The 27,725-nt window shown below is 42.2% G+C and overlaps 1 protein-coding gene across 2 annotated transcripts in view; it reads left to right on the top strand.

Annotated features, from left to right (window-relative positions):
* Positions 1-26,625, top strand: part of lhfpl2a (LHFPL tetraspan subfamily member 2a) — a 48,335-nt gene extending 21,710 nt beyond the window's left edge. Inside the window, exons 1-3 of one of the 2 annotated variants that reach the window (XM_020656123.3) lie at positions 11,161-11,285; positions 15,849-16,653; positions 25,504-26,625. In XM_020656123.3, coding sequence (XP_020511779.1) covers positions 16,233-16,653; positions 25,504-25,760 — 678 coding nt within the window. In that variant the 5' untranslated portion in view covers positions 11,161-11,285; positions 15,849-16,232 and the 3' untranslated portion in view covers positions 25,761-26,625. Of the gene's footprint in view, positions 1-11,160; positions 11,286-15,848; positions 16,654-25,503 lie in introns of those variants that run through there. The other variant, XM_029281671.2, reaches the window with a different exon arrangement.
* Positions 26,626-27,725: the final 1,100 nt, after the last annotated feature.

Genomic DNA, 27,725 nt, shown 5'->3' with positions numbered 1-27,725 from the left:
AATCCACACCAGCACAGCCTTGTTGATAAACTGCTTTTCTGCCTTTTAAACCTGAAGCTCTGAAAAAATAAACGCCTAAGGATTTTTTTTATGGACTTCAATTTTTTTTTGTATTAATCCTGAATATTTAACATAAAAAATGAACTTACATTTTGCAGGATTATGCACTTTTTTAAGGATTTTTCCAGAAAGGTTTTGGCTTCTGGTACTGTTACTTAAAGAAATGACAGTTTTCAGGGGCGCAGATGGCCTAGCAGTTAGGTCGCACCCCATGTATAGAGGCTGTGGTCCTCTAAGCAGGCGGCCTGGTTAAGGTCTGACCTGTGGCTCCTTTCCCCACTCTCTCTCTCGCTCTCTCCTGATTTCCTATTCACAGCCTAACAAATAAAGGCAAAAAGCACAAAAATAGAAATGTCCTTTTGCAGCCTGTCGTCACTTTTTGCATGAGTGCAAATAAAACCTGTGACAACCATCTCTTTTTATGCCAAAGACTTATTTTATATGTACTATATCTTCCAGTGTATACTGAGTTACCTGTTAATTATGACTACCAGCTAATATAACTCTGCTGTAATAAATCCCCCTTTCAGAAAGATGAATAAGTTCAATATTAATTTAAATAGTTTTAGATTCATTTTTTGTGTTATTTGTCTTTTATATCGAGCAGTGTTTGAATATTGACAACCTCTAAAGGAAATGAAAGTATGTGCATGATCTCTTCTGCTGTTAATTAAACTTATCTGTTAGTTAGTTATCTGAAGGAGAGACAGCATCTCAAGCAGCTGCTCAAGTTCATGCTGTATTTGTAGTTTCTGCCGTGCATGACGACCTTTAACATCTTCCTGATTTATTTATCATCAGGACAAAGTAGGAAGTCGGGGGCTGCATGTTTTTCCAATACGAAAGGATAACAATGGAGTGAGAGGTAATGAGCAGGGACCACCTGTGAAGGCCGTTTCAAAAGAGGAAAACCCCGCTAAGATAACAAACAGATTGATTATTCGTCACGCTGCTCCATAAACACGGAGACTTCATGTCAGTGGTTAGCTTCCTGTTATCTCATACTTGTTTTTGACTGTGATGTCACCAAGGAAACAGATTTCTTCACACTTTTATTTCTTATCTAGAGCTCTTTTCACACATTCACACTCCTGAAAATGTCTATAATAATTCAGGACAGATGCTCCTGAAATGTTCCTGAGTTGCTTCTTCATAAAAGTCCTTCACAGGGGGAGATGACAGTTTTTTTACCTTATATTAATACACTACATGTAAATAGAGATATTCACAATACAAATGAAAGAGTTGAGAAAAACATACAAGCGAACAGAGAAGAGAAGCTGTTTCATTTTGTGGACAATCGAACCGGCCGTGCAGCAGTCAGGACTTAAACATTGTCACCTTCGACTACTCGCTCACCATGAACTTTCCTCAAAAATGTCCTGCTGCGTTCTCATGTCACACCTTGAAGTCTTGTAGAAATCTTACCAGGGGGCAGCAAGGAAAAAGTCGCAAAGCGTGAAAAAAAATCATGCGGCACACCCCAAAAATAGGGACATTTTCAGTAGTTTATAAAAAGACATAAAAAAGTGGATAGAATCAAAATTCAGGGAGAGAGAGAGATAAAGGGAGTGACATGCAGTAGAGGAGCTTCAGGTTGGATTTGAACCCGGGCCGTCCGCCCTGAGGACAACAGCCTCCACACATGGGGTAAGAAAACCAACCACCAGGCGCCCAAAATTTCCACATCTATCAGAATGTCCTCGAATATGTGTCAAATAGTCCTAAAATATGACCCAAGACCAGTTTGTATACATCCTGCAGATATTATTCTGGCAGATTCTTCCTCAAATTCTGCAGGATCTCTGACAAGTTTTTGCAAGTTTTAACACTCATCTCTTTGTCCTGGAGTGAAAGCCGGTACACATCTCACTTTCCTCCCCCGAAACCTTTCTGACAATAGCAACACACTTCTTCATGTCTCAGCTTCCCACCTCTTTGTTTTGTCCTCAGCATCTCCTCTTCGCTCTCGTCCCCCGTCATTTTGTCTCCGTCCCCTCGTCTCTTTGTCTCCCTCGCATGTTGTTAACAGGATTTTGGCAAGAGAGGGCTTTTTATTTGATACTTTTATTATCCCGAAAGGCGAGAAGCTTTCCCCGGTGGTGCTTACTTTTTTAAAATTTTGAGTTGAGTATCAGGTTTTATCTCTTGAGTGCCCACAACAGCTCCGTCTCTGCCCCGAGGGGGGCGTTGGGATGAAGCAGCCAGCCAAAGTCTCGGTTTGCAGGGGGGGGAGTTTGTGTCACAGCTGCGGGGAAGTGAGGATTAAACTGCACTCATCCAGAGCACCAAACACAGTGAGAACAATGCTGTTAACCCCCCCAGAGGGAAAAAGGCCAAATACCATCCAAACCAGCTCAGCAGAGTCACTGATTTCCTGACTCTGGGGAAAAAAAAGAGGCATGAGGGTTTAAAGTGGAAGGACTTCTCTCCTGCGACCCCCCCCCCCCCCCCCGGGGGCTGTTGGCGGGGCTGGTAATGGTTAAACATAATGGGGGCTGTGTTGGGCCTTCGGGCCCTGAATTCTGCAGAGCTCCAACAGCGAGAAAGGTGGAAGAAAGGGAGGTGCTGTGCTCCTCAGTCAATCAGTAATCAGAGGAGAATGTAGAGCTTAAAATATGTTCGAGTGGTGTTTCACCTTATTGAATGTTTTTTAAGCACTTCTTTAGTTCAATGTCTAAAGGCTGCATGGGAATTCTTTAAACTGATTAATAATCAATGAAAGACGACTGATGAGATGTGTAGTCAGCTGACTGTCTGATCAGGCAAATATCTTCTTTAGTTGAGTCAACAGCGGGCGTGGCGTTGTCCTTCTTTCTGTTGGACCGGCAGGTGGCAAACACCTGTGGTTGGCTTGCAGTGAAGGTACACACTACATCCTGCAGGGAGGGTGGTGATGAGCCCAGGAGTTTGAATGTTGTGTTTACAAGCTGCAAAGAACAATGCTCCTGACTCTCCCTTTAAAAGAACATTTAAGAAAATTTGGGAAGGTATTTGTGAAAGAGGACAAAGAGTTGACAAATGTTGACACAACAAACGGTTGTGGTAGTTAACCCTCTTTGGAAGCTCTGTGGCAATCCCCGGCTCAAACAGGAAACAGCTAAGACCGCTCAAAGGTGACATCAGACGGAGTCAGAGCAGGCAACCAACAGCACACAACAATCTTTTCACAAGATGGCTATCCAGTCACACACACACACACACACACACACACACACACACACACACCTCCTCCCCCTTTCTGTGGCAATCTGCTCGGCCACCCACTTTGAATCCGGACTGCGTTTCTTCAAGATGCTTCTTGTTTTCCATCACCCTCTTAACCCTGGTTGGCGTGGGCCCGCCGTGCGAGGGCTGTTACGGTCAACATGAGAAGACGAGGAGGGATGGTCGACCTCCGCCTTCCTCACAGCTCAGGAATTACCCCGTCACCTCCTGTAGCGCTGAGACTCCTGCTCCACCTCACAGCTCACAGCCGCCTGACACACAGCATACGCTCAGAGTGTATAAACAGATGTTTCCAGGGGGGGGGGGCGGGGGGTGGGGGGCGGTTGACCAGTCGTGCTGACATCAAATGGAGGTGCATGTTTTAGTGTGTTCATGTGTTCGCTGCTATGCTGTGTTTTTATTATGTTCCATGTTTGTATTCAGACTAAAATAAGACTCTGGGGATCGCTGTAATTCTTTTTCTTTTTCCCCCTCCTTCTGCTCCACAACGGCTCAATCTCTTCCAGAGGTGTTAGCACTCCTCCACATGTTACCTCCACACCTCTCCACCAGGTGAACTCCCCTCTGACTGAAACCTGTGGGATCTGTTTCACACTCTGCACCATTATCCCTCTTTCCCCCCCTCCTTTCTCTCTTTCCCACGCTCCCGCCCCGCTTTCCCCCCCGCCCCTCCCCTGGAGCTCAGTGTTGGGATTTCCTCACCTTCAACACATCCATGTGTTTATGCTCCAGCTGCACTCCCCACAACGTTAATAAATTAGTAAAATAAGCCTCGGAGATAACTCTCCCACACCAAGATGTAGCTGGAGTACAACAGACGATGACAAGATGGAGTATAAAAATGATGTGGTGTGACCTCGCTGGGGGGAAATGTATCCGTCTCTGGACCTCAGCTGTCCTATTAAATACGGGGATTTGGTGTAACGTATAAATAACATGTAGAAGCTGTCAGATTCAAAACAGTAGAAAGCATGCTGTAGAAAGTGTTTCAGAAAGTTGCTGTTATCACCTTCAACTCTTAAAACTCTTGATAGAAGAGAAACAGAGAAAAACTTTAGGCTTTGGTTTTCAACTTTAGTATTTTGAGTCACTGACATACATGTGTTGAAAGACACAGGAAGTAGGGGTGCTGAGGGCGCTGCAGCACCCCCATAGAATCCGGCACAACTAAAACAATCAACTTGTGAAAAACGTTTACGCTGAAGTTTACCCCGTTTGGGGATATGTAGATGATGTTCATCGATACCTGTGGTCGTTTTTTGTCTGTTTGCATCCTGCAGAATCAGAATCAGAATCAGAAATACTTTATTAATCCCGGGGGGAAATTCGGTGTTACCATTGCTCTTCACACAATAATAAGCAATAAAAAAAGCAATAAGTACTAAGTAGGGCTAAAATAAGAAGATATATAGTGTCCATTTACAACTCTGTTTTTGCACATTTACATCTACCTCCAGCAAAGTATGTTGTATTTAATCTTTTCATATTTAAGACGAGTAATGTTTAGTTAAATCCTGGATGTATATATTCTCATTCTTAGTTTTGATTTTTAGTGTTTATTTACTTTGTATTTAATATTATATTGTGTTTATTTGCTAATATTGTGTGTTTGGACAACCTGCTGCTGTAACACCACAATTTCAATAAAGTAATTCTATTCTATTCTATTCTATACAAGATAAAGCAGTATTTACATTATGAATGTACATACAGAGTTATACAACTCCCAGCAGGTTGGATCTTTAACATCTTTGCGTAAACATTGAGGTGTTCCCGGCTTTTTCAACAAAATAATTTAAAGCAGCATTATGTAGGAATTTGGTTTGGTGCACTTTGGCGCCCCCGGAAGATCTCTGAGTGTAACTGCACTGTTGTAAGACTCATAAAGTGCTGTTACCTGCCTGCGATCTCTGTTTCATGGTTTTCAAAGTCCCAGGCTTTCTTCTTCCAACAAGGTTTGCGGAAAGTAATACTACTACACCAAAAGAAGAGAGTAAAATCAAGTACCAAGAAGTTGTGTATTCAGATTCAGATCTTTTGATTGTCCCATTAGGGGAAATTTGCGTTGCAACAGGAGCACACAGAAGACAAGAAACACAAGGACAACATCACCATAAAACATGGACCAAAACGGATTAAAAAAAAATAAATCTGACAACACAGCAAAATATAAAAGCAACGCAATAAAATCAGTCAAGAGCCCATACCAGAATGGAAATTCAAGTTTTTTAAGTGCAAAGTGGAGGTGTGTGTGTGTGTATGTTAGAAGTTTGCGAGTAAAACCATTTCAGAGAACACCCAACTTCTCTCCAGGCTGGGAGTTGGATGTTAAACATCTGCCTCCATGTGCCGGCTGATGGAGGGCCTTAATGCAGCCGGGGGCCTTGAAGTGGCCAGATGGTCGTATAGCTGCTCCCTCTGTGGCGTTCAAACTCAGCTCAGGTTTCTTTGACTCTACGGAGAAGTAAATGTAGCAGTGACGATGCTCCGACATCCATCTGTCAGTTTTAATACTTAACTCTGTCGTTGGATGACGTGAAATGCCTCACATTCTCGAGGGGTCGAAAAGGAGAATGGTCGACTGTTTTCAACCATCAGGTTTGTTTTGCTCTCTGCGGAGTTTTTCCTTGTAATCCACATCTGACTCCACCACACAGTGAGCTGTCATTATAATTCACCACGATTGGAAACTTTTCTCAGAGCCAAAATATTCCATCCGTCCGTCCCTCTCTGTCATTTATATCCACGTTGGCTTTTTAAAGTAAAAGCCTGTGCACTGTCTGTCCTCATGATCACTGGATGGTGGAGTGATGTAACAGGTTCATGAAGCTGAGATTGAAAACACATGGAGATAAAATGCTCATACCGATAGCTTAGACTCGTCCTGGAATGATGTGTGTCCACACGAGCCAAAATCAGGCATTTGGTTTCTGTAAAGTGAAATCACTTCCTTCCTATCTCAAACTCGACTGCTTTATTGCACACCTAAGTATCAAGGTCACAGGTGTATGAACCCAGGATGCTTTATCACTTTTATTCCTTTTTTTTTACATTACCATCAAAAAAATATTAACTCTTAAAGGACTTGTTCTTCATACTATCAGCACTGTATCTCCTAATGTGTGTCTTTTCTTTAGTTTACATCTTTGAAGTTGAGCTGCAACTCGAGTCTCATGATAACTAATTAATTGAATTTAGGGTCAATTAAGTGATGGGCAACTTAAAACTTTAACTTTGACAGCAAAAAGTTGTTTAGCTTTCAGGTTCAACTAAGAGGCTTTTCTGATTTCCTCTGTTTGATTTCATTGTAAATTAAATATATTTAGTTTTTTTTTGAGAGATTGGTTGGACAAACAAGATATTTTAAAAGAGTGAACTTGTTTTTATTCAATTATTTTCTGACCAAGTAGACACCTCACTGCGGGAGACTGTACCTTTCGGGTGGGATGGGGCGGGGGGCTCCTGAGGTAATACTTGACGTTAAAAAAAAGCGATGCGGAAGTACTGTAGCGGTCGAAGTAACAGAGTCTGCTATATGATGCTATTTGTGTGACAGCTACCCTGCGATACGTGGTTGTAGGCATTAAAAATAACGATACAGAAATCTCAAATCTTTCTGATGACGGTCTTGTTTGCTTCTTTCGCTCAGAAGGAGGCATCATGAATATTTTCAGCCTGTTTTATAACGAGCAAAACATTTCTCACAGGAGCTTTAAACGAGAGAAATATCCAGAAAATAAATCGTTCAGGTCCATGAAATGAACAAAAAATGTTTTGTTGTGTTTTGTTTTTGAGACGGGAATTTTCAATCAATCAATCTTTATTTGTGAAGAGCCAAACTTTACAAAAAGAGCAGGTCTACTCGTCTTAGTTATTTTATTTACTTTGAAACAAAAGTAAGAAAGCAACTTTTATTTATTTAAGTGGCTCTGTGACATACTTTCATCCGTGCTACTTTCCTACTTTCACTGCCAAGTGGATGTCTTTCTCCCCCACGTGTTATCGAGTTGTTATCAGTTTTCCCTCTGCTTTGCGTCATGCACTTTCCTCAGATCTACGAGATACTATTGATCAGAGTCTGACACGGGAAGATAAATCACCAGCCGGGGTTTTTCTGTTGAAACTCAGCATGAATGATGATCCAGCCCGGTGTGTGTGCATGTGTTCTGATGTGCTGCAACAATCATGACTGCTGAAGATCTTTCCCGGCTGCCTCGTCTGTGATCCTCTGGTCTTTGAAGTGAAGGCCTGCGCTGTGTCCGAGCTCCTGAAGCTGCCAAGAGACATCTCAAGGGGGCCTCTTCGTGCAGCACGGACGGCTTTCCATAAGTCTGTGATATGACCTGTGGTCAGTCTCTGTCTGATCTGAATCTATATGTCTAAATCAGAAACGTGATCCGGTAGAAGGAGTTCCTCTTAAAGTCGGGTTAGCTTCCAACAGGGCTGAAAATACAAAGTGCATCTTAGCGGCTCCTCCTCCAATGATGATGATGTCGGCCGATCACGTCTTATTAATTTTAATAGATTTGTTTTGTCAAAATTCCCTCACAGATCTTAACAATGACATCATCAAAAGTTGAACTCAAACCATGCAGCCCTGTATGAGGGCACCTCAGTGAAGCCCAGCTTTGTAATCATTTTAGTTTCTACCTTTCCCAAACCAAAACAGCAAAAGTGTAGGCTAAGTAGCAGTATTAGCATGCCATGCTAACTAGCTTCATATTTCCGGTATACCTGAGCATTATCTCAAAACAGAAGCTCATCATTACCTTATTATGTTAAATTAGTTTGGTGGGGGGGGGGGGGTGTAGATTATGTCAGATGAGGTTGTTGGTGGTTCTTGATGTTACAATCATAGTTTAAGCTAACATTGGCATCTCCGATCAGCTCGTTTGGTTAACTGGAAGTTAAAGCTCAAGGAGCCACAGCAAACAATACCAATTTGTTTTAATCAACATATACATTGAAAAACTGTCTAAAATTACGGTAGCTGTATTTCCCATAAAGCAAAGAAAAACAAAATAACCGATGCCTAATTAGCCAGCTAGCTTCAACTGATAAAAAGTGAGTGTGACGGTTCCTTAGACCACTTTCAAATAGACTTTCTACTTCTTTGTTTTAACTAAAGATGAAGTAGGTGTGATTTATGCCTCTTTTTTTTTTTTATCACATTTCCAAAAGCAAACAAACAAAAGCAGCTAACTGAGTAAAACATGAAAGTACGCTAATAAAGAGCAATCTGCATACGATGAACTCTGTCAGTGATAATGTTTAACTTTCTTTAAATTGAAACATACTGAAAACTGTATAGTAGTGTAGTTTACCCTCGACCCCAAGGAAAAAGAGCAGCTCTTGGCGCTATTAGCCTGATTAGCTAGAGAGCTATGCAACTGACAGATGTTGTAATTTTAACCATCAAAAACACTGGTAACCAGCTAGCATTGGGAAATTGTGTCTGAAAACAAATAGCCAATGAAAAAGATGGGCCCTATTTAGAAACTCGAAAGTGTTTGTGAGTTTACAATTAACTCAAAAGTTGTAAACTTTAGTTGCTGTGCAAGAAAAGAAAGCTAACAGGGGCAATTACAGCAGCCTGAGACTCAGCTGATGGTCAACCGTTGTTTTGCTGAGAAAGTGCCTTCCTCAAAACTTCTAGAAATTTGAGGAGACTTTTTGTGGCTTTAAAATGGACCATTAACCCTTTTCCCATCCAATTGAAAAACCCCAGTGTGGGGATGAGTCACCAGGATTTATTGGAAAAGGGTCAAAGGAGAGGTTTTATTAGCTTCAGGATATGTGCATCTGGGCTGAAAGGATCTATTTTTGAAACGGCCCAACGTCTATTCAAACTGATAAGAAAGGCCTCTTCCTCTGGCCTTCCACGCTAAAATGTAAGTGCCTTGCTGGCCTATCAGCATCTCTTCCTGTTTGACTCGGCCCCCCCTTTTTTTCTGTTCTCATATGGTTCTAATTTGTCTCTCCTCTGTGAACACAAAGTCAAAAACTGTAGCTGACTAAGATCTTTGCTGAATGTACCCTGGCGGAAATACTCGGGACAGTTTGCTCCCATCGGCCACAGAGGTAATCCATTAGTCAGTCACTGAACCATCTGCTCCGTCAGGCAGTTAAATATGCAGCCAGCAGCTATCTAATCTGGCAGTCAAAAACCCAAATGGTATTTAAGAAAAACTCAGTCACTTCTAGTTTACTTTTAAGCTCTCTTTCTGTTTACTCTGAGTTCAGACACAAACAAAATGCATGAGATGTGATTGATATAAACTACTTCATCCTATCCCACTTGCTTGCGGTGAATTTTCCTGTAAATTTCCTGTTGTGTTCTCTCCTCGGCTCGCCCCAACATCACACTGAAAATGTCCTATGGGGGCTTGCAGGAAGAATTCATGTCGGAATGATAAATTTGGTTGTCTGGTTCATGCATGCAGCTCACACTTAAAAAAAATACTTTTTTTGACAAACATCCCAACCGAATCAACTTTGAGATTCATATCATTACTTGAAATTGATCACAGAAACTTGTTTTCTGATGTTTATTGGCACTCGTCTGCTGCTGACTCTGCCTTACAGAGCCTTGATTAGAGGTCTGGAATCTCGTCCCATGACTTGATCCTTCCATTAACCCCGTGACACATAATTCAGAAAAATTTAAATGTGAAAACTAAATTTGGAAATAATAAAACATAGTCAGGTACACTGGTCTTGTTTTTTTTTTTTTTAAGAAGTAGGCTAAATAAAATAAAATCACAATCATGAATTTGTAAATCCAACAGATTATTACTCTGTTAAAATGGGGAAGAGAGCTAATGACTTGTTAAGGACTCGAAATTCAAAGTTTAGGACCTTTGACTCGACTTGGGACTTGCCTGTCATTACTTGGGACTAGACTCTATAGACTTGAGACCAATTCAACATGTGGAATCGGACCCAAAAAAGTCCAACTGGGGCCGACGGGTAGTGACTGAGCTGGACACACCGCAACAGCTATAGGTGACGACCGCTCACAGACAGGCCAACGGTGTCCTTGGTGTGTCAGGGCCTTTACTTGTGTCTTGCTAAAGAAGGACTTTGTCCCACCTCTGGCCCTGCTACAGGATGGGGGAAGTTCTTGTGATCTTTGCATGAAGGAGGTGTGTCTGAAGAAAGCCTTGTTTTGGTCGGGAAAATCTGCTCTGAAAGCAGTGTTACAAGAACAGTATACCCATCAAAACAAAATGATGGAAGACTCTTTATGCAGAATGGGCCACTTTAAGAAGGAATATATTATTGAATCATTCCGCAAAGTAACTCATCAAAATTTGACTAGTTGCTCACCTGTAAATAACCTTACAGTTTATACACAGTAACAGCAGCCATGGCACATTTTCAGTTTGGATAGCACCCTAATGTAATGAACAGTATACTTTGAAGTGCACTCTAAAACTGAGAAGTGGGCCAATTTAGTTTGAATAATTGTTCAGAGGTTCCACTTACAAGTATGACAATAGTTTTTCCAAGACTTAAATAACATAAGTAGTCCTAATGGTGCACTTACTGATCTTTATAAAGGAAGTGAAAATGCATTTATGCTGATAATAAGCTGTTTGCCTTGGCTGATTGAAAGGGTGCAGAGAGCAACAAAAACAGAGCGAGAAGGTGAGAGAAACTGAGACAGAGAGAGAGAGGGAGAGAAGAGGAGGAGGAGAGACCCTCTGCAGCTCCAGCTCTTGTTATTTTAACCCAGATTCAGCTCTGAAATATGGCCACCATGTGGACTCTCTCAAGAAGTGTGGCTCCGGTGTCGGCCCCGGCCAATCAGAGGAAACGTGGCGGGTCCAGGGAGGAGGGACGTTGGTTTTTGGAGGGGAGGGGTCTGGGAGTCAGGGAAAGAGAGCGAAAGAGAGAGAGAGGGAGGCATTGAAGTGTGGAAGCAGAGGAGGACAGTCAGGGCAGAGAAGCCGATCTCCAGGAGAGCTGGACTATCCACAGACCAATGGAGACAGGTTGAACTATTGTCTTATTTTTCCTCTTAATTGTCCGTCATTTTCTTCCTGTTTGACCAACTAAAGTTAAATGTTAAGTTACTTATCCTCGTGAGATGAAAGCTAGCCTCCATGCTGATGTAATGGGATATAAATATGAAGCCTTAGGTCTGAATCAGAGTCCCTGTAACGTCACAGAGATCCTGGATGCTGAGCAGATGTGCAGAAGTGTTAGGAAAGACCGTCTCCTTTTGCCATGGAAAACCTGACCAAGGACTCCTTTGTTTTAAACTGCTTTTATGACTATTAGTTCGTGCAATTTTCCTTAAATAATGACGGCATTACCAAGACTTTTTCTGTCTTTGCCTTCTACATCAGGAGGACAAACAACACATCTGTGCTTTTGTTGTATTTGACATTTAACCGTGTGGGTTATCTTAAACAGAGAGACATTGAAGTGAGACTTGAGTAGCGTTTTTTGAGTCCTCCATGACCAATCATCTCCTGCATTCCCTCCGGTAGCTCTAGGGTCTTTTCATTCAAACAAATCCTCACAGATTACAAGGACTCTCTTTGTTTAAAAACTACTTTTTCATGATGGGTCACATAAGGTAAAAGGAGTGAGGGCTGGAAATCAAAAAAACGGTTATGAGTCCAGTTTAACAGTATGATGTTGCTGACAGGTTGAAGAAGTTTATCTTTTGCACTCTCCCCTCTAATCATGTGAATGCACCGTAAACTTTCCCCTTAACCTCTCGTCCGGCTCTAAACAAACAGTCGCCATGGGGACGCGTTCCTCCAGTCAAGGCATGTCCATATATATGTAGATTGTTTCCTGTCGGCGGCAGCGTGGAGAGACGTTTCCTGCTGTTTTGTTGTCATGATAAGAGAAAGGCTGAGTGGATGATTTGGACAAGAGTCGTGCACTTCAGCACACATGTAGTGAGTAGCCTGATTATGGGGATGGAAGTATTGGTTGATGAATGGGGTTGGTCCACACATTGAATTGATTTCTTTTCATCCTCTCCAGAAGGTGAATCCAACTGACTTTTGTACTCTCCCTGACTTTCCCTGTTATGTCACCACAAGGCGGATATGTTTGTCTCTTAGTGACAGTTATTGACGAGTTATTGACGATATTCCAATGGATTACTGTGACATTTTCTGCAGATACTCATTGCCCCTAGAGGTTGACCCAATAGATTTAGGTGATTCCTGAATTTTGTACCATTTTGCCGTCATGAGGTTGATTTTTTTTTTTTGTCTTTTTTTGGTACTATTTGATGGGTTGACATGTCATTTGGTGCAGATATTCATAGTCGTTCATAGGATAAATCTAATAAACTTCGATTTTCCCCATGCTCTTCTAGTTGAGTCACAATGAGGTTGTCCATTTGTGGATTTAAGACAAGCATTTGATGTATTATCATTCAATTTGGTTCAAGCAATCGTGGTATTCAGAGGGGGAATCTGTCTGACTTTTCTGAAGGCATTCGGTTCCTTTAAGTGACACTTCTACCTTGATATTTAGGGATGAATCCCACTGACTTTGGTAATTCCAGACGTTCTCTTTTGTGCTACCAAATTGTGAGAATGTTTTGGCTTTAAGAGACATTTCTGGATTTTAACTTGATTGAGTGTAGTCATTCATTTATCCAATAATTCATCCATGCATTCAGTATTGTGACCGTGCAGATATCCATGCATCCCAAAGGCTGAAGTGTAACGCCTTTTCTTAAGTTGTTTTCTTTATTAAGACTTAAGGGAAACTTGGGTCCAACTGTGGAGAAGGTCTAATTCTTCTATCTCACACTTTAGAGGAGCAAATGTGAGATAGCAGGGAGTCTTGTAACTGATTGTGCGCATCTGGATTAAGTGTTGGAGGGTCAGCGGGGTGGTGGGTTTCTGTATGGGGGCTGTTAACCCCTCTGTCCGTGTAAACCGAGCCTCAAATAATCCTCAGACTCCCCGCTGGTTGCTCAGGGAGGATAAAGGACATCATAAATCCACCTCTATAGCCTCACATATATGGACTACCAGTCTGTCTTAGTAAACCTCTGCTCATGATGACTGCTTAAATCTGTGCATCTGGGAACAGTGAGGAGACGTCTGGGCATTAGTTTTGACAAATACCAGGTACATTAATAGAAGCAGACTTGTCCAGACTTGTTTTAGCTTTTCTCAGCCACATTCAAGGAAGCTTCAGACAAATTGAGACCCGCTAGTTAGTAGGTACTAACCAGCAGGCCCGTGATGCAAACACACTGCAGCCAAGCGAAGTCAAAGGTTAAGTGTCCGGATCTTAAAAAGCTCCGTAACTCTCCAGCTGGTTCAAATTGTTTTCAGCTCCAAAGTGTTTTCTAACAGTATTCCTGTCAGGGAGGAATTAGTCTCTGCAACTGGCCAGCAAATGTTTGACCCCTAAGACTCCGGCTTGCCCCGTTTGTCTTCAATCCAAACGTCAAACATCAGCCCCATCAAAGAACCCTCTGGGACTCAACCCCCCCTTCCAAACGTCAACGAACTCTCTATGGGGGGGGGGGGGGGGAGAGAGAGAGCTGTTTCCAAGAAACTTCAGTTGAGAGAATCTCAGTCGGCATCTGTTCCTGCATCTGCTCATGGTGACGCAAAGAGAACGCTTGTGATTCATGAAATTAATTTAGGTCCAAATCCACAGAGGCGGCTGTCTCTGCCTGTTCTTATGATCTCATCTGTTTTACACAGTCCAAACAAACTTGACGTTAGCGCACACACACACACACACACACACACACACACACACACACACACACACACACACACACACACACACACACACACACACACACACACACACACACACACACACACACACACACACACACACACACACACACACACACACACCACCCTGTAAGAGACCACAGATCTGGGTCATTTTCTCTGCTTAAAAAAATAGAAGGGAGGTTAAAAGAGATAACTGTTGTTGATATCTCGACTGCATAACAAAGATCAAAAGTTTGTGTAATGCTCTGACTCACTCGCACAAACACACACAGAGTCTTCCTCCACAAGGGACGCCCCTTGGCTCCGACGGGCCCCCCGCTGTAAGGGCACACAGCAGGGTTGGAAACCTCGCAGTTTGGGGCGGCACACGTGTCAACGGCAGCCCCTGGCCTCCTCTGCTCCCATTGCCAAACTGCTGGTCAGAGAATGACTAACAGACTCCCAGGAGGCGGCGGGGGAACGAGGGTAGAGAAAGACTCAAAAGAAAAGAAACAACTGTCAGCTTTGGGCCCGGAGCTGTAGTTATAACATGAGCACAAAGGCCTGCACAGTATGACCATTGTTTAATCTTCTCTGGCATGCCAACTTCTGTGCTCTGCTCAGATTTGTTAATGTCCCTCATAGATCAACTTAAATAGAATTACTGTTTGACTGTTTAATCTCCTCAGATCTTCCTGGTTTCGAAAGGGCTTAAGACACCGACCTCATGATGTTAAAAAAAGTGCTTTTATTCTGTAGCCGAGTCATCTTGTTTTCTAAAATCAGTTCTTTGCACTGTGAAAGGTTTCATTACAAACAAGTCGCTGCAAAACTTTGGATGTACTTTTTGCATTCATGAAATCGATCAGTTTATTATTCATATAAAACTTTTATGAAGTTGTAATAAACTTTTACTGCGCACGGTTCTGAAATGTAAGTGTAAAAAGGTTAAGCAAAGGAGTGTACAAAGGAGATTGAGTGTGACATTGTGAACTTTATGCCTATTCTGGTTTGATTGTATGATGTGCGATCATGTGACTCATGCAATCAAAAAGGAAAGTGACGAAAGCACAAAATATTTTACGATTCCTTTTAAAAATCTTCCTTCATTTTCATCATCTTTAGTTGTGTGCATCGTGTCTCTGGGTCAGTATGGAAGATATCTCCTTCTGATGAACTGACACCATTCACAGCATCCTCATTGTGATGTGACTGACTCAGCAGAGCAGCGGTGTCGATGTCACCGAGGTTATCGGCGGTTATGTGACAGCCGGACGGCCATTGTGTCGTCAACCGTTAACCGACCCCGTGTCAGATGTGTGAGGCGGCTCAAAGCGAGGCCCCCGGCTTGTTTTTCTCTCTGTCTGCATCCGCTTCGCTCTCTCTGCTGTTTCCACGTCTATTTTAACCCTGCGATCTCCATCTCCCCCTCCAAACACACACACACACACACATCGAGGGAGACAGGCGCAATGTTTTTCTAGTTTTCATCTTTACAACCCCAGCCACGGGGACCCACAGGGAGTAGAGAACATGACGAGAGCCCTGATCACAAATCCTGTAACATAAACACTGAGAACAGAAGAGGCCCACTTCAAATGAGCACACAACTCATTAAACCCTGTCCTCAACATCCACACCATCCTCCTCCACACGCTGCTCATTATCTACACTTCTGCTTTTCCAGAGGGAGAAACAGGAGAGCTGTGTTTCCTCAAATAAAAGAAGAGTTACTGGTCATCTTGGAGCTCTTTGTATATACAGGCGATTACATTTTATACGTGCAATTAAAGCGCTCACCCTGTTGTTCTGTCTCTCTCTCTCTTTTTACGTCTTTAGGTGTGTCTGATGTGACGCCAGCGGGCTGGCTCAGGGAATACAACTTCAATACAATGTAGACACCGAAAAACCAGACGGAAAAAAAGAGTCTGAGCGCAGAGCACGACAGAGGGAGGGCGAGTCCGAGGAGGAGGAGGAACGACAGCTGTGCAGAAACAACAGAAGATAAGAAGTGAAAGAAGGAAGCGGCAGACTGTGAATCATTGACTTTGTGAACCTTGTGTTTACAGCTCTGTCACTTTACTCCTTCCCGTTCATTTGCTCTCACATCTCCGCCTCAGAAGGATCACAACGCTTGGCTCCTCGGGTCTTTTGAAGGCCTCTGACCCCCCTCGCCTCACCTTTTCACCTCGCAGCGCCGTGAGACTCCAGCCGCCCGTCAGCATGTGCCATGTGATCGTCACCTGCCGCTCCATGCTGTGGACCCTGCTGAGCATCGTGGCGGCGTTCGGGGAGCTCATCGCCTTCATGAGCACCGACTGGCTGGTGGGATTCCCCCGCACGCCGGACTCCGTCTTCGGGCACCACGGGGCGACCGCGGCCGGCGAGGCCTACAGACCCACTTTAGGCATCTACGGGCGCTGTATAAAACTGCCCCACATGCAGCGCGGAATACTGTGTGGACCGTACGCCATTCACTTCGGGGAGATTGCCAGCGGGTTCTGGCAGGCGACTTCCATCTTCTTGGCGGCGGGGATCCTGCTGCTGTGCGCCGTGGCATTTATCTCAGTCTTCACCATGTGCTTCCAGAGCATCATGAAGAAGAGCATCTTCAACGTGTGTGGACTGCTGCAAGGGATCGCAGGTGAGAAACATCACATTTCAGTTTTTATTTCCTGTACCAGCAGATGTTTATCACCTGCCAAAGAGTTCAGTATCTGTTAAAAAGAATAGAAGAAGTTTGTTTCTTCTTCTGGTGCAGAGGTATCAAACTTGTGTTAAAGAACAAACAATTTCAGAATAATGATATACTTCAACAAAAGAGGTTGTTGGATTGTTGAACCAGTCCTTCCGATTTCCCAACTTCCAAGGGATCAGATGTTCACAAGGTTTTAATTTCTCTCCCTAGTTCAACGCTGCACAGCCTGTTCAAGGTGGTAACATATCAGCATGGCTCTGTAGCACTGTGGAGTATAAAAAGTACAAACACACAATGGGAAGGTGATGTTTTTCCACCTTTTAATCAGCAGCAGAATGAGTTACAGATCTGATTTGAAGTTGGTGATAATGGGGGAGTCAGCTGGAAAAGAAAAGGCTGTTTGAGTATGTAGAATAGGATGAGTTGGCAACAAGCCTACAGCGACCAAAAAAACGTCCATGAATGAGAGAGACAGTGATGATCAAGATCTCCTTAACCTCAAAGTAAGAGATCACAGCCATTTTTAAAAAATGGAATAGGATTTTTCTCCACCTCACACAAATGTTGTATGTCACCATAGACCCTTATGCTTTTATTGTGAAGTTGTGAAGCTTGTACCCTTTCAGCGATCAAAGACTTAAACAGCACTTATATGACACGTTGTATTTGGGTTCTGTGTAACAAGAACAGCTGCACCTAGAAAAGGGTGTCTGAAAAGGAGTAGAAAGAAGTAAAACTGTGGCAACCTCGCTTGCAGTGTTTAAAAAAATGAAATTGAAGCCAATAGGGAAGTACCTTTGTACCCATCTCTGCTGACATTTTGGTTTAATCAGCATTTCCAATGTGGTGAACGTCATCGTTGGGCGTTGTTAGAGACCAATGGATGATGTGACTAAGACCACTTCCATATTTTATACAGTCTATGGTGTCGAAACTACCTCTATTTTAAGTTTCTGATGATTATCCTCTGGAGGAGAGTGTTTTAATATTTGCAGTCAGCCCGATTTGAATTAGTTCTGTGTCCAGAAACAGTTTGATTTATAACTTCTTAGAACACAAACAAGTTAGTCTCTCACATAATCCCCCTCAGGAGCACCTGCAGGGTTAAACAAGACCCAAAACAACATCTATACAACACTGCATTAAAATGTACTGTCAGAGAGGATTTGCTGCTTTTGAGTCAGCTCCTCAAAGTGTTCTGTTTACGGCCAGACGAGAAAGATTTGTTTCTATTTTGCACAATCTTGAACTCGGCCAATTTAACTTTTTATTGTTCCTCTTCATTCCTGTGGCGTCCACCGTTCATCAAGGTAAATGAAATGTTTTACTTTTCGGCTAAACACATTCATTACGAGCGCCACAACTCCTACTCTTAGAAACTATGTTTGATACTCGTGGCGCCTTTTTGTGACTTTTCACCCCCCCCGGAGCAGTCAGGAGTTTTTTGAAACACTCAGAGGGCTTGTTTCCCACCTCGAGAGCTGTCACTGGAGCAACTGCCACCCAAATATTTACTCTCTGTCCAAGTCAGCAGGAGCTTTCTGACCCTTAAAGGAGAGTCCAACACGCATGCGTATCTCTGTGTGTATAAAGGGTGTGTACTCTTGTGTGTGTCCGGTCACTTTGACTCACGTGGTAAATTATAGAGGGGAGGTAGGCCATGAGATCAGTCTTCACAGACTGTAGCTCTCAGCACCGTGATGATTATGGCCATCCTCCCCCACTGTTGTTTATTTGATGCTGCAGGCCCAAACAGAGAAGAGGTGGGACATGTAAACCCAGAGCTGTGCAAGCCTGCTTACCAATGGAGATCCATGATATGTTCTGCACATATCTCCGTGTCTTCTGTGTCAAAATGACCGCCCTATATTAAATCTATTGTTTTGCCAATGTGGGCATTGTTGGAATTAATGACCAGGACTCCTGAAAGCAAGATTGGACTTCTTTTTTTTAAATTTAGAATCACACATTCACAAACATTTGTACATATTGTTAATTTGTGGTTAGACAATAGAGTAATTCCTCTTTTCACATTTTTGTAAATTTATACAGAACAAATAGAAAAAAAAAAATAGAAATAGAACCGAACAAATCAAATAAAAAAAGACAAATTGTAAGACATGGCGTGATTTTCCACAACCAATTGCAAAAGCGAAGCATACAGGGTTTCATAACTTAAAGTAAAACCAGATTAAACAAAAGAAGGGAGTTTAGGGGAGATGTAGGATACCCATTTAATCCAGAGGTCCTGAAATTTATTTTTCTGAAGCTTCAGAGAAAAAGTGATCCGTTCCATTATATATAATTCATAAATTACATCATACCAGTTTTTCACTGATGGAGTAACTGGCTGGAGCCATTTCTTTGTTATTGGCAGAGATGCTCAAAGGATTGGACTTCTAATCACATTGGCTCAACTACTAAACTCCTCAAGAGTCAAGTTGGCCAAACTGTGTTATAAGTCGAAAAGTTGAGCTATAGTGTCAAGTTGGCCCAACTTTTCAAGATGTTATGTTAACCATGACTCAGTAGGGGCAAAGCGAGCAGATCCTTTACAAAAGGAATCATGTCGCTCCAATGGTAGCCAAGCTATGATTGGACAATCACGGTTCAGAGAAGGGTTGATAGATCGATTGATTGTCAAATGGCAACCGCTACCAAAGATATCATTAAATGACCTGAAATAACCCCCCGTATATATTCTATTAGAGGACGGGGACTCATGGCTGTAAGTGTGGAAATGTACCGCTGAGTCTCTTCATTGTGGAGAGGATGAGGATGTTTGAGAGGAAGAGGAAAGGGGGGGCGAGAGGAGCTTCAAACAGCTGAGGAGGAGGGAGAGTTTCCTTCAGGCCTGTGGAGCTAAAGCTGATAACCTTTTACTCATTTCAACCGCAGGAAGAGATAAGACCCCCGCATCTGTCCCGGCTCATATCTAGCAGTGTCGCTTCTTTAACTTTTACTCTTCATCTGAAGTCATGAAGCTCGTTATTGATTGCACACTCACTGATACTACCACGTCGACTCATTTATAATCACTCTTTCCACTAGCGCTGCCGACCCCTCCGGTAATGAGAAAACTGGAGCCAGACGGCAGATGTTTGGGGAAGCGATTGACTTCAGATGAGAAGATTGTGTTTCCGTTGCCAGAGATGGTCACGTCACTTCACTGGAGTCGCTCCAAAAGCCCATTGACTTAGTCTTCACTTACATTATTTTTTTTTTGTCCCCTATGACACACTTTTCCAACGGACGCAGATTCCATTCAAATGACGGGTCAGTTTGAGCTCAGGTGGTTTTGAGATTTAAAGCCAAAAGGTCGATCCATTCCACTTCCTTTTTACGTAACCAAATGGCTAAAACAGACGGGCTTCTGTTGGAGGTCAGTCAGGTACTTTTTGTATCCTCCAATGTGCAAATTCCCCCCAAAAAGGGCCCCAAACGACTTCTTGTGCAGCAGTTAGCTTTACCTATAAGTGACTTTTCTGCAGAGAATTCTTCCTCACTTGTGTCAAACATCAACTAAAAAAGGATTCAAGAGACAACGATAAACAAACTCGGCCGTTAAACTGTCTCCGATTTGTGTGCGTTTGGTGACGAATGCTGCTTTTTACAACAGGTCGTAAACTTTCCTTGCAGTTGTGAGTCACAGCGCTTGTGACAGGTTTGACCGTTGACCATGACTCAAACAAAACAACTTGCAGGAAATAACGCGGGATTCCTGAGAGGCAATGAGTCTGGCGTAAGATATTATGAAAACATGGACCGTTCCTCTGAGTTGGATTTCCATTCATGTAACAGCTTTTACTGGATATCTGTGTTTACAATGGTGGCGTGACTGCTGATAGTGAATAATCAAATGGAAAGCAATAACAGGAAACACTTAACACTGCAGTATTACATTCACGTACTAAAACTGTGAAAAGGCTCGTCATAATGAGAGTAAGCCAAAAGCAACATCTTTAAATTTCTTCTTTTGTCCAACCAGATGTCCAAAACCTTCAAAACTTTTCATCTGCTGTAATAAATGACAAATAATAGCAGAAAATCTTGAATTTCAAGAAGCTTTGATCGGCAACTCTTACACCTTCCTGCTTGAATAATCACTGAAATAAGAATTCAATTATTAAACTAGTTGGCAATTCATTCTCTTGAAGTGAACTTTTCTTATAATATTTGTGGCAGCTCAGAAATGTGATAGTCAATTCAGGCATTATCGATGTAAGAATGCTAAATATTTATTGAATATTTGACGCCCTTGTTTCTTGCCTTGACATAAAAGTGTATCAGTCAGCTACGCATAAGAAACCATTAAAAAGTTTTCACTGTTACCTAATGATAATGACTAGAGAAAGAAGCTGACAGATTGCCAGTACTTCCTGTTGCCCTCTCGCTGTCCCTTCTTATTTCCTCATCATGTGGCTCACAGCAGCTCCTCATTTTTTCCTGGAAAGGAGAAGGGCGGCCAGATTTCTTGGAGTGGAGCGCAGACCTGCTGTGCTGTATTACAGGGTGTAGGCTGAGGGAGCAGAGGTTAAAAGAAAGGAGGAGGTGGTGGCGGCACAGAGGGAGGCAGCTATCAGAAATGGATGGATGGTGGAGAAATGACAGTTTGGACGTGAGTGTAGACAAGAGCCAGCACGACGGGGGGAATCGTGAGGCTGGATGGGTGGAGTGCTGTGGGATATTAGGTTAGACGGCCCTGCTTGTAGAGGGGGGATTTGTCTGTGTGTGTGTGTGTGTGTGTGTGTGTGCATGTGTGTGTAGGGAAAAGGAGGGGAAGGGGGTCTTAGGGCGGGTGGAGTTGAGAATTAAAACCATACCTTCAATCCATCACTGGAGCCGGTCTGGATGTCAGGGCAGTGCAGCAACATGTGGAAAGAATTTATGACCTAGTTTTCATTTCCTTGTTTAATACGATATTGGGTGCTCTGAGAGGGAGAGTACGAGGAGCAGAAAGAAAGAGAGGAAGCAGAGAAAGAGGGAGAGATTAGGAGAGAATGGAAGAAAGGAGAGCGAGACGGCTTAACCTTCATGGTTGTTGTTGTTGTTTTGTTTTTTTTGCAAAGCAAAGGCAGCGAGAATGCTGGGTGTAAAAATCAAGACTGGTATTCTCTGGTTTGTTTATTAGCTTTAATTATATTATTCTAAATGCTTCCTGCTGAGCTCTGATTGGTGCTGAACGCCTCGTCTGGCCATCTAATTCATTCATTATCACTGGAAATAGATCATAGGAACCCGTCAGCAACTCCCCAAAAGTCCACTTTTTAAACTATTAGTTGAGAAAACTTTGATTAAAGTCGGATGTTTCCGTTGCATCTTTGAAAAAAAAACAAATCAAATGCATCGCTGAACACATAGCAATGTAGGAGAAACAGCAATGTCGTTTAATAACTTTATAAACTGAGTCTCAGAATGACCCTTCAGTGCTTTGTCAAACAAATTAGCTGCTTTAGGTAAAATTGACTAAAATACAAATATTTTACCCGAGGCAAAAAGACTCCTACTCTTCAAAACAAATGTTATCTAGTGATAATTAAAAGTAAAACACCAAACAGAGCAGTTTCATCTCAAATTTAAATCATTAGGGCTAACGCTCTCCCGCAGACAAAGACGTCAGGAGAGGCTGCTAGCTTGTCTGATGATGCTTTAGTTTTTTTTAATTCCAGGATCGATTCTTTAAGTTTTCACTGTTCACAAAGATGAGACCTGGTCATCAAAACAAAAACAAAAAAAACACTGAATAAAGCAGTTTCACGTTTAAAATCTGTGTCTATCTGAAGCTCTTCTTCAGGTTAGCTAGCGCTGCAGCTAGCTTGTTTGACGGGGATCAGCAGTTTCTAAAATATCATTTTCCTCTTGTTGTCATACATCATAAGGTTCTTACCATTTCTTATTTTAACACAGGTCTCCAAAAACAAACAGACCCCATTATAACCTCTGTTAAAAACACTTAACAAATAAAAGACAGGGCGCTTTTGTCCTGAAGGCGCTGTTAGCTGAGCTTGCTAAATGCTCAGCTGATTCTTTTCTGTTCATTATTTAAGATGTTTTACAAAGTTTGGAATTACCACAGAGTTCTTCGTCTAATAAAAACAAACAGACCAGGTGATAAAATGAGGTTAAAAACACTGAATAAAGCAGTGTCAAGTTAAAAATGTAGGTTTATTTCCAACGCTCCTTCGAGAGGCTAGCATTGCTGCTAACGTTAGCTCAATAAGCTGAGTGAAGTGACTTGAAAAAGCCCAAAAGAAATCAGCTGGACATGTTTTAAAAGAAGTTCAACAGCTTGTGCTTATGGAATATACTTCTTCGATTTGACACAACGCTTATTTAAATGGGTTTGGTGGAAAAAATAATAAATTGTGAGAGCTTCTACGGCAAAATCCGATTGGACTGATACCATCGTGAATTGGTTAAAGTCCCATTTAGACAAAAAGTGTTTAGACGATCTGCTGTATTAAAATAGCAATGTTTGTCAGGAATTGTTTTAAGATGTTGAATCCAAGTCTGCACAAAGCGGCAGTAAAAGTGGGTCACTGTAAGACAGGAAGTGACCCCATCCATGCACTGAGCCGCAGGACGCCGGAGGGTCAGCGAGTGACTTGGGGCAGGCGGGAAAGCCCTCCTGCTACCTTTTCCTGTTGTTGTCCCCCTCTGTGTCGTGTGCTGACCTGACAGACTGTGTGTGTCAAGATTCAGGTCTATAGTTCCCTCTTTCCTGGAAGTGGAGCTCTGATTATCTTCTGGCATGTGTAAGGAAATCGTTTTCTTGCTGGTGTTACATTTTTTTGTCTTCCCGATAGGATGCTCTGAATGCTGTGATGGCACTTAGGCAGGAAATGTTTTTGAATCAGACGATGATGGAGGTTGCAACAAAGATTGCTGCAGTCATTAAAAGACTCCTAGCAACCCGCACGCAGGAAGTTTCTTCGCTGTCGGTTGTCATGATTTCTGATACTATGATATTTATTTATACAACACCTTTTAAAACTATACAAGTGTTTTATTTTTATTTATTTATTTTTTTCTATCATGCAGCACCACGTTTCTATATAACACTTAGTATTACCGACGTGGTCACTACCTGGAGCTTGCATAAATGGAGCTTGGCTTCCTGTCGGAGCTGCCAATACATCTGTCTATCATGACATTACTTTTACTGTACTAACCTTACTCTGTTACCTAACTTATTTGACTTCTATTTATCCTTTTTCAGGCACATTGTCTCTTTGATTTAACCCTTAACCACTTAATATTTTGGAATACAATTCGTGTTTTATATTATTTTGTATATCTCATATATTTGATGCTCTTTGGTGTTACTCATGTTTTGTTTCCATGCACAAGAATTTCCTTCAGGATTTATAAAGTTTTATAGTTATTCATTTCTTACCTGTAATTTCACATTTAGCATTACTGTATTTAAGCTTATCATGTCATGGATTATTTCTTATGGCTAACCAGCTTTACTCACTTAGTACTTTTGATTGCTATGGACTTTGTATGTCATGTGTGTGGTTTGTTTCATGTGCCGTCCTGTCATCCTGTTGTGCTTTTACACAATTGTAGTTCTGAAAGGATAAATAAAGTTATTGATTAACTACATATCTAATAAGACTTCCCCTTAGAGCAGCAGCTCTACACTTATCTCCTCTCACATCCCACTTGTTTTATCTAAGAGACTTTTTATCGTCCCATGTTGTGTATATAAAAAGCTTGATAAAGAAAGTGTGTCATGGTCATCGCTGAGAGCGTCTGTCTTGTCTCTAAGCTCAGTGAGAGGAGATGGTAGTGAGGAGGGTTTGAAGCAGCACATCTGGTTTTAAATGAGTTAAGCTGACCTTGCTAACATTTTTCGAGGTAGAGCTGAGTCATGAGTCACGCTCTCCTTTGTTTCCTTCACAGTTTGTTTAGTCGTTAGGGTAATCTGATACACGGCTCTGTTTGTGAACGCCTGTCAGGTAGTTGTCCTGTGCTGCAGCGTTTCAACTGAAAACATGAGGTTCTGACTTTGCTTCTCAAATGATGGAAACAAAGTTAATGTTCCCATGAAACGGGACTTAGACAGAAGACAGTAGGCGGGACATACAGCAACGGTGGGAATCATTTAATGGGATCCAAATGGGGTTGAAAATGTGTAAACTAGAAGATGGAGCTTAAAGGCTTTATATGCAATTTTTTTGATCCAGCAGATGTCGCCCTTGAGCACCAGCATGAAACCAAAACAACTTGCGCTGCATTGTTGTGTTAGCATGCTAATGCTAGCGATCTTTATTATGCTGGTATCTTCACACTGCATGTAAATTTACCTGAAATGAGCGTGATCTAGAAACACAGTTAAGCAGTGAGTACAGTATGTTATTCTTCTTTTCTCTAGTCCCTCAATTAAACAACTTTCATACACGAGGGGAGGAGTCAGCCGGCCGTCCTGGCGATGTAAACAAAGTGAAGATAGGACTCTGAAAACTCTGAAAACATCACAGACAGTGGGACTCGGGTGTTACACCCATTGTAGACAGTCATGACTCACAGAGTTATTTTCAGAGGATATACTTGATTTATATTATATTTAAGTGTGAAAAATCACATATAAAGATTTTAATGTTCCCATGAAACAGGACTTAGACAGAAGACAGTAGGCGGGACATACAGCAACATTGGGAATCATTTAATGTGATCGAAATAGGGTTGAAAATGTGTAAACTAGAAGATGGAGCTTAAGTGCTCACTATTTTGTTGTTTGGACACATTTTTTTTTAAATGACCCTCCTCTCTTGTTTCTCCTCTCTGCAGGTCTGTTTCTCATCCTGGGTCTGATGCTGTACCCCGCCGGCTGGGGTTCAGATAAGGTCCAGCTGTACTGCGGCCATGACGCCGCTCCGTACCGGGCGGGGCTGTGCTCCATGGGCTGGGCCTTCTACACCGCCATGGGGGGCACCGTGCTCACCTTCGTGTGCGCCGTCTTCTCCGCGCAGGCCGAGATCGCCACGTCCAGCGACAAGGTTCAGGAGGAGATCGAGGAGGGGAAGAGCCTCATCTGCCTCCTCTGAAACTCTGATCACTTAGAAGAACAGAAGAAGGCGTTAAAACACTCAAGCAAATGGAGGTCGCTGCATTGTTTACCACTAAAACCGACTCTTCTTTTTGTCTACTTTTTTTGTGTGTGGGAGAAATCTACAAGTGCCAAGTTTCTTCTCAGTGTCGTCGTCTTTCTGCCACTAGAGGTGCTGTGTTTGTATCCGTGTTAGCCGTGTGGACTCCCCCCCCCAAAAGGGCTCCACATGCTCTGTAAATAAGTGTGATTATATATATTTTGTACATATTGCTGAATGATTGGTAAGCTTGATCCGGTTCTGGTGCTGGTGATGTCAATCTTGCCTTAAAAAAACACGACCAGCGAACCTAGATGTAAGCCACAAGTGAGTGTTAAATAACTTGTCAAGGGAACCACTACTCAGCCAGAATAAACTACTCGCAGAATCAGAGTGGCTGTCCTTTAAAAAAATAAAAAAAAGCTTACAGAATGTACTGTGGATTGAATGATTTTATGTGTGTGTAGACCCTTGAAATGTATCGATGGGGATTGTTTTTTTTCCACACAGACTGCACAAGGACAAGCGAAAAACAAAAAAACAAAAAAAAAACAAGGGTCCTGAATCCTGAAATGAAGTGAGCTGAATCCTTACTGGAGCTGAAAGCTGATCTGTGAATGGTCTGCGCCTTTGTCCTCCGTCAGCAGACAGCCTGTAATCTCTCTGCACAAAGACTCGGGACTGAATGATGAGGACACACAAAATGAAGTATTGCTGTTATTAGTAACGTCTGGTTTCAGGGAGTGTGTAGAGTCATAGATAGTGTCCTATCTGTTCCCATTTGTTTCTGCCAAATGAATAAAGAAAAGGGAATGAATAAGGATCGAGGCTGAGTGTTTTTTATGTTGAGGAGGAGGAGAAGGAGGTGAAGGAGGAGGAGGATGGAGGAGGAGATGAAGCAAGTGGAGCAGCCAGCTTGAGACCTCGGTTTGGCCCTTGAGGTGTGGGGGGGGGGGGGGTTGGGTACGTTTTCCAGCCAGCGGGTGATCAGTTTTTCCACTGATGCAGAACTGAACTCTACATGTGTCTCTCTCTCTCTGTTTGTGTGCGTGTGCTCCATAGTCAGTCCGATTCTGAGGTCTTTAACTTAACTTAAAGCTCGTGAGGAGTTTTTAGTTTGTTATGAGACAGACTGAAATTAATACAGATGTCTTTCTGTGAGCTACAAGAGCAAACAAGATCATCAGCATAGAGATCGATTCTTTCTTAAAATGTATTTTGAATGCATAAAATCACCGCTGCAGCAGGTTATTACCAACATGCTGAGGAAATAGCCTTTTATTATCGCTAAATTTTATCAATGAGTGTTATTGTGTAGAGTTATAGAAGAAAGCATGAAGTTCTTTTGTCGATGCTTAAAACACTTCTTAAACTTCTTAAACCTGAGAGGACATGCATGAGTACATTTTATTTGACTAATTTTTGCCGTAATAACGAATACATTTGGATGCTTTCTAAAGAGCTCAGCTTATTTTAGTTATTATTTATTTATCTTGAGAAAACAATGCAGATTTTCCCATGATAATGAGTTCATCTCTTGAGAAATCAAGAAAACAACTGAAGTTAACTTATCGAGGGAAAACGGAGCAGCACCTCTGATTCCAGTTTTTGCACATCTGTCCACCACAGTATTTCAGCTAATGAAACAATAATTCTCTTGAGTCATCATAATCTGCACAAGTATATAATAATTGATAAATAAATATATTTTATACTCCTGAGGGTTGCAACATTCAAAATTTCATATATCATGGTGAATATAAAAATACTTTTAACCAGCAAATGAGACCATAAAAACCTCAGAAAGATGTTTACCAAGGTAAGTATACAGTATTAAATAGTGTAATTTTCTTATTGATTTATGTCCAATCAGGATTTTTTTGCATGCAGTCGAGTCTCCCCCTGCTGGCCATAAGAAAGATT

The sequence above is a fragment of the Labrus bergylta genome, chromosome 17 (assembly GCF_963930695.1).
Source record: "Labrus bergylta chromosome 17, fLabBer1.1, whole genome shotgun sequence".
NCBI classification, from domain to species: domain Eukaryota; kingdom Metazoa; phylum Chordata; class Actinopteri; order Labriformes; family Labridae; genus Labrus; species Labrus bergylta.
The sequence above is the reverse complement of the archived record's forward strand: the minus strand, read 5'-3'. Positions and strand labels throughout refer to the sequence as shown.